Here is a 7562-nt window from a genome sequence, read left to right as displayed (position 1 = left end):
CACTGCGTACCAGCCGCCGCCCTGGCTCGCTCGCTCGGGGGTGGCTGTCGGTGCGGAGTCCGGCGGAAAGTTCCCCCAGTGCAGGCTCGGCTTGTGCAGCTGAGGTCTGTGGCTTTCCCCCCGGGCGGTGAGGTGTGGCCGTGTCTGCCAGTGGGCGTGTGTGTGTGTGTGTGTGTGTGTGTGTGTGTGTGTGTGTGTGTGTGTACATAACGGTACAACACCAAGAAAATTTATTCTGTTTTGGGCAAACCGCAGCCGGAGTCCCTCCCAGTATGTATGCAGCATTTCTCAATGCACCTATTGACAAACGAGTGGAATTCTAAATTGGGAAGTCACCCTAACTATTCATGCCTGTGCTAGACAATATTTTAAAAAACATCAAAAAGGCAAAATGTTTGCATTTCCCTGGGCACACAACTCCTCCTGAAATTCATTCTTGATGGAGGAAACACCCAATAACACTGAATTTGAAGACTTGGAGACTTCTATTTTTATTTTATTATTATAATTGTATTAGCTATAAGTCATTGTACAAAGGGGTTACAATTCAACATGCCAGTTTTTGAATACAATATATCATTGATCAATGTCACCCCGGGGTTTCAACATTTGACTTGGAGAATTTTAGAGACCAGACCCCTTAGAATTAAAAGAAAGTCCTAATTGCCCTGGTTCCAAAGGTCCAAACTTAAGGACAAAAGTGAGACTCATTGGATGATTTTCTCTTCCTTAATGACCCAAACTAACAAAGAGTAGCAAAGACTGACAGAGTCCACAGCTGATGGGGTGGCAAGAGAATAGGGGGGGAAAAGAAGCTAGGGGAGGGAAAACGCCATTAGCAGGGGAAATGGAATTGTGGGGCAGCGCTGACTCAGAAGACAGCTTGGGGGAGTGAGGAACGCCACGTGAAGTCCTCCTTGTGAAAACACTAGCCTGTGACCTGTGAGCGCCCAAGGTGCATTGGACCCACTGTGTGTTCATGACCATCAGAGGCTTTGGCTCTGTCCCACAGTCCTTTCCTAATTGTATTAATCTTCCTCCACATTTTTTGTTGTTGTTGTTGTTGGTCATGGGGCTTGAACTCTGGGCCTGGGCGCAGTCCCTCAGCTCTTCAGCTCAAGGCGAGCGCTCTACCACTTGAGCTACAGTGCCACTTCCGGTTTTCTGGTGGTTTATTGGAGATAGGAGTCTCACGGACTTTCCTGCCTGGGCTGGCTTTGAACCGTGATCCTCAGATCTCAGCCTCCTGAGTAGCTAGGATACAGGCGTGAGCCACAGGCGTCCGGCTCCCCGCAATTTTTAGAAAGCTTCTTTCTCCCTCAGAAGGCAGTCCTCTCCTTCATTCAATCCCTCCAGCACCCTGACCTCGCAGCAGCCCTGCAGTCCACTCCTATTTGCCACTAAGGGTGGCAGGTCCTCTTTTACGGCATGTTAGCTCCACTCCCCACCAAAGTCTTGGATGGTCCTTTTCTAGCAACTTACTATGTTCCTCTCACCCCTAAAACAAAACAACATTTTATAGAAATCTTCGTTTCTTTGCTGACCCGCTCTGGGCCAAGTTCCTTTCTCCACTTCATCTCCGATCTCACCTACCACATGCAGCAGTGGCTTCAGCCTTTTCCTGTTCTGGGAAAACACAAAGCTGACTTCAGCATTGGTGAATTTAGTGAGAGCTCTCTAGTCCTTACCTTTCCAGGCCTCTGTCACATAATCTATGCATTCTCAGATTTTACTTGTCTGTCTGCAAGTAAAATCCTCACTATGTGCTACTTTTCTGGCCCTTTTGGTCTCCTGGGGTTAGCGTATCTGCCAAATCAGAATCTCTTGTCCAACCTCTTCCCTAACATTCATATTTTTATGATTAATATCTCATAGCCATATTTTCTCCCCCATCTTCCTGGAGGAACTGACCCTATTCCAGGGTCATGATCTTGTAGAGGAGGCCAACTTAACCATCTATTACAAGTATCATGAGGGAAGTATGTGCCAGCTACAGCAAAGGGACAGAGGAAGGCATGGTCACTTCTACAGAGGTGTGTGTGGGGGGGACTATTCAAAGGGTTTCACAGAGATGATTCCCATGTTGTTCTGTCTTCTTTTTTTTTCCTTCCTTGGCCTATGTTTCATTCAACTTTCAAGACTGAGATCCCTCTAAGCCTTAGGATTCAGGGTTCATATTCATCATTTGTTCATCTTTCAGCAAGCAGAAGTTTCAATGTAGGAACCCACTTTTGTGTAGTCTTCCTCCAGTTATCTTAACTTTGCATCTTTTCTAAGCTCATTTTTTTTTACAGTGAAGTATTTAAAACTATGGGTGCTTGGCCCTGCGTGGCCTCTAATAATACAATGAAATCAGCTCCCCAGAGTTTTTCTGAAAGAACTACCCCCTGCTATGTGGACGAGATCCAGAGTTTCCTGAAAGATACCTGTTTGAAACTTAGTCAATTTAGAATGCTAATTAGTCACCAAGAATATTAAGGTCGTGGCCAGTTATGTGACAGAAGAGGACCACATGTGGGAGAAGGGTAGGCCTGGGAAGGGAGGAGGGGAGAGCTTGGGAAAAGTCCCTATTTTACTCACAGACTCATTGCATGAGTTGATCACAAATTAGTGATGTGAATCTTGATTTTCTTCCCCATAGAATTAGTGTTGTGAGTTAATTTGTAAAACCTAATTAAAAAATAAAGTCAATTATATTGTTTAAATACCTTTTGCTTAAAGTGTTCTGCCAGGGAAACTGGCTGACTAAAAACTGGTCTCATTCTCTACTGCCATTAGACTGTCCCAAGTTCCCACATGATATTGGAAGTGGGAACCTGCTCTCCTGTCTGCCCTCCTCCACCAACACTGTAACAGCACAGGAGACATGAGAACCTCTTTGACACTGACACTAAATCTAGCTGTGGCAGGAGTAGGACCTCCAAGATGGGCAGAAGGCTTCTTGCAGGGAAAATTCTCGAGGTTTCTATGGCTCTAGCAGCCAATAGGGGGAGGAAACACATGCCTTTTTCAGAAGCCGAAACATTCTAGAAAGTACAGCAACTACTTAAAATGCAACTGCACAAACTTTGGGAAACTGCAATGAATAGAACATGGCTGGACACTATAGGGATAGTTGAAGGAAAGATGGAAAATGTATGATTTTTATATACAATCATTTCTTGAAAAGGGGCAAAGAACTTTTAATGTTTCTCCCAAGAAATATAATGCAAGTCTCTATAAGCACATGGAAAGTTTATCACCACCATTAATCATTAGGGCAATGAATATCAAGACTACAATAATGCCTTATCCCCAGTAGAAATGCTACCAGCAAAAACCAAAGACCAAAACAGAAAATAACAAACTGTAGTAAGGATTTGGAAAAGTTGGAACTTGTGTACTGGTGCTGTGACTGTTAAGACATAGAGCTGCTGTGGAAAATAGCATAACAATTTCCTTAAGAAATAAAATAGAATTATTGTGTGATCCAGCATTTCACTCTTGAGTATACAACACCAACTCCCCTCTCTCCCTACCCCCGAAAACTCAGGTATTTGTATCCCTATATACAAAACAGCATTGTTCACAACAGCTGAAAGGCAGAGCAACCTATAAGACAATGAATATCCATTCAAATTGTAGTAAATGCCTACTAAGATATATTATAGAGGATGTTTTCACATGTTTCCAATATTTCAGGCTTGGGGAGATTATAATAAGTGAAATAAGCTAGTCACAAAAAGACAAAATACTGTGTAACTTATAGAAATTAGTGGCTGCATGGAGTTGAAATTAAGTGGGCAGTTATTAAATAGGTATAGAGTTTCAGTCTTACAAGGTGAAAACAACTTCAGAGATATTCTTGGGGAAATTTATTTATGTATTTATTACTGGGCATTGAACTCAGAGCACCACACTTGCGGGTCAAGCATTCCGCCACTAATCTCAGGGACTAATGTTTTCAGGTGCAAGTTTTAAAGTCTTGTTATTTCCTAACTAGTTTTGAGGACTTCTGTATATATTCTAGGTATCTTGTCATTCCACACAGCCCCCGTTTCAGGGCTTCACACTCTCCTAAGTCTTTTTTAATTTTCTTTACCACTTGAACCATACCTCTACTTCATTTTGCTGGCTCATTAGAGGTAAGTGTCTCTAGGATTTGTCTGCCTGGGCATCTTAGAATCTCAGTCCCTAAGTCTTAGATCTCAGGAGCTAGTATTACAGGTGCAAGCCTTATCTTTTCACTATGCCTTCTTTGTTGTGTCAGAAATACTTAAACTATAATGAAATTTGTCAAGCATTGTTTTAGGGTCTTTTTGAAGAAAGTAATCTATATTGTAATCACAAAATACTCTTTTGTATATATATTTTACTAAAAATTTTAAAGTATTCGCTTTTGCCTCTGCAATTTTTGAATTATCCTTCCTCTTCCCACATCTGCAACTTCACTTCTGTCCACATCTGCACTGCTCTGTTCCTTCACTATTTTGTTCTGTTTATTCAGCTATTCCTGTACCAATATACCACATTCTCATTCTCTTCTTCTCTCCCTTTCCTACCCTCTCCTATCCTCCCTCCCCTTTTCCCACCCCACACCTCTCCAAAAACAATTTTGCTGAATAGGCCACATTTGACCTTGAGTTCTTGCTTTTGCTTTGAGTGCTAGGATTATAGACATGTGGCACAACACTTGGCCTTATCACTTTTAATTGCAGATGTGCATAAAAGTCCCTTCCTGTGGAGAGCTGCGGGAGCCGCGACCAAAGACGGCTGCAAAAGCAAAAATGGCAGGGCCGCGTGGTGCGGCTGCGACCTAAGATGGCGCGGGCTCCCACCTTCCGTCTTCCTCGTGACGAGTGCTCTCTGTAAAAAACAACTCCTTATATGGCTATGACCTGGCTCCTAGTTTGCTTCTGTGTTTGCAGCCCTATCAGTATATGCCACATGGCGCTTCAGGATTGGCCATCCAGGAGGCTTATAACCGGAGTGCGGGGGCGGATGGGAAGGAGAAACAAGGAGAAGCAGGAAGAAGAAGGAAGAAGCGGGCAGGAGAGAAGTAGGAGAAAAGAAGCTGTAAATAAGGTCCTGAATAAACCGTCTGAAAGAAGGACCTGTTGTCGCGTCATCCTTGCGGGTCGAGGCGGTCGCGACACCTTCCATTTGGTCTTGTTTCTGGACCTTTATGCCTACATTTCAGAAGTAGCTTTATCAAATATTAGGAGAATCTCAATTGGAATTTTGATTGGGATTGTTAAAATCTATAGACCAGTTAGGTTGAGACTGCCATCTTTACAATATTAAATCTTTCCAAATGAACAGTATTCCTGCCCAACTATTTACTTTTTATTATAATCTTGGATAACACAGTGTTCTCCATAACATCTTTGTGTTGTTTGTTCTAAATGTAAACATTCCTTTTAAAATCAAATATATTATTTCCTGATTTCTTAGAAAGCACTTGAAATTTATGGGAATAGTGGAAAGAACATCATCTGGACTATTCCAAGTAGTTCTCTACACCACAGTGATTGCTTTATATGTGTTAATGCATGTGAATGATAAAACAATATAGATTCCTAAGTATTTTACTAGAATAAATATCTAAGCTATTTTTAAAATAATAGGAAGCCGTGTGGTTTGTGTACAAATGCATAGCGACATATATGAATATTTAATGAAAAGCTGATCTAGAAAGCTAGCCTGTAGTTTTTAGCTTGTCTAAAACACTGTTAAAGCCTTTTAAAAATTCTTTTTAAAGACTTAGAAAAATTAGAGCTGCGTCCATTTTACAATTTGCTAACTGCTGATTCTGCTTCTGTAAACTTGCTTACACTGGCACTGACCCTTCCTTTCCCAGAAAAGAAGTTTCAGGGACCAGATGCCGGCCTCAGGACAAGGTCAGTGGTACTAGATAAAGAACAGACAGTAAGTATTCCTCAGTTCCCATTTAGAAATTCCCCAGACAGGACCTTGAGATAACCACCACCTGGCAAGACCACAAGCTAAGCCAAATGTCAACCAATCATAGGCCTGTAATCTCATAAATCCCCCTTAAACCAACCATGGGCCAGTCATTTTACAAAGAGTGTTACAAAATTTCCCACGTGGCAAAGTGATTGTTGGTGTATATGGTGACCTTTAAATGGGCCAATCATGGGATGCTTTGTGTTATGCGTTAATCTCGTGGTTTTTGCCTTTAAAAAGGGCTTGTAACCGCTCGGGGCTCCCTGACCACCCGGGGCAGGGAGTCCGTTTGCGCAAACGTCAAATAAACTCTTGCTTATTGCATCTCCAGGCCTGGAGTCTGAGTTTTCTGGGGTGCCCTCCCGTTGACGAAAGTATCCCAGGAGTCTGGGGTCTTTCACTTTTTTCATCCTTTTGGGCTTTGCTTTTTGTCCCAACTCTTTTACTTAATCTGACAGTCTTCTCTTAAAGATGTTTTGAGCCTTGTTCACACAGTATCTAATTTTCTTAGACCTTTTTTTTAAAAAAAAAAAAACTGGTTTATAGTTTCCTTTCTATTCCCCTTAGGAACATAATGCTACTGCTTCTATAAATAACATCATCTGAATGGATTTAGATCTTTAGGAGTCAGAAAGACAGATCTATTCTTTTCTAATTACTTTAATGCCAGTGTTCAGTGCTTTAAGGAACCTGGTTATTTTGGCACTATTTATTTCTTTGTGGGATTGTAGCTACTTTGTAAAAGCTAAAGTTAATGATTTAATTGAAATCCAACATATTTTCTAGGGCAGTTTATAAGTCCTAATGTGTGACTTTTCCTTTTGTGCCTTTTAATGCATTCAAGGCTGTTTTTCAACAGTTTGAAGTAGCACAAGCTCTTATGAATTACTCTTCTAAAAATTTGTGATACTGGATTTCGTCATCAAATTTGGTAACATTTTGTTCACTATTTTTTCTAACCCATTCTTTTCTTTTTCTGTTATTAACATGCATTGCTTAAGATCACGTAGCACATCTCCAAGGATTCTCCCCCCAAATTATTTTTACTTTGTTGTTCACCTTAGATAGCATCCTTCCCTTACTTCTTTCTCTGTAATTTGTCTCAGCTGTTAAAACTGCCCAATGAACTATTTCTGAAAGTGTAATTTTCAGTAGCAGAATGACCGTCAAGTTCTTATCTGTTGACATTCTCTATTTGTGTCCAGCTTTCCATCCATGGACAACATGCTTCACTTCATTGAGGATAGTTATAATAAAGGTCACTCCAAAATCCTTATGTGTCGCTTCGACGGCAGGTCCTTAGATGATCGTGTTTCAAAGAATTTCTCTTCCACCTGGAACTGTGAATAACTTGTTTTTAGGCCGGTGTTGGGGCTCGAACTCAGGGCCTGGGCACGGTCCCAGGTTCTACCACTTAGGCCATGGCTCCACTCCCGGCTTCGGATTTCGAGAGCTACTTCTTGCTGGGATTCACCTAACGGCCGCCGAGCCACCCCTGGGCGCTCCGCCGGTCCCTCCAGGGTCTCCCCATTTCACACGCAGTGACCCCCACCGCGCCCAGCTGCCCACGCGCCCCGCGCTGGCCCCGGGCCGGCAGGGCCCGCAGGCTCCCGGCG

At 42.4% G+C, this 7562-nt stretch overlaps 1 protein-coding gene across 1 annotated transcript in view; it reads left to right on the top strand.

The window, feature by feature from the left end:
* The first annotated feature begins 7170 nt into the window (after window positions 1-7170).
* LOC105989609 overlaps window positions 7171-7562 on the top strand; it is an 18663-nt gene continuing 18271 nt past the window's right edge. The window contains exon 1 of the mRNA XM_013021738.1: window positions 7171-7257. Coding sequence (XP_012877192.1) covers window positions 7171-7257 — 87 coding nt within the window. The remainder of the gene's footprint in view (window positions 7258-7562) is intronic.

The sequence above is a fragment of the Dipodomys ordii genome, unplaced genomic scaffold, assembly GCF_000151885.1.
Source record: "Dipodomys ordii isolate 6190 unplaced genomic scaffold, Dord_2.0 Scaffold57, whole genome shotgun sequence".
In the NCBI taxonomy this organism is placed as follows: domain Eukaryota; kingdom Metazoa; phylum Chordata; class Mammalia; order Rodentia; family Heteromyidae; genus Dipodomys; species Dipodomys ordii.
The sequence above is the reverse complement of the archived record's forward strand: the minus strand, read 5'-3'. Positions and strand labels throughout refer to the sequence as shown.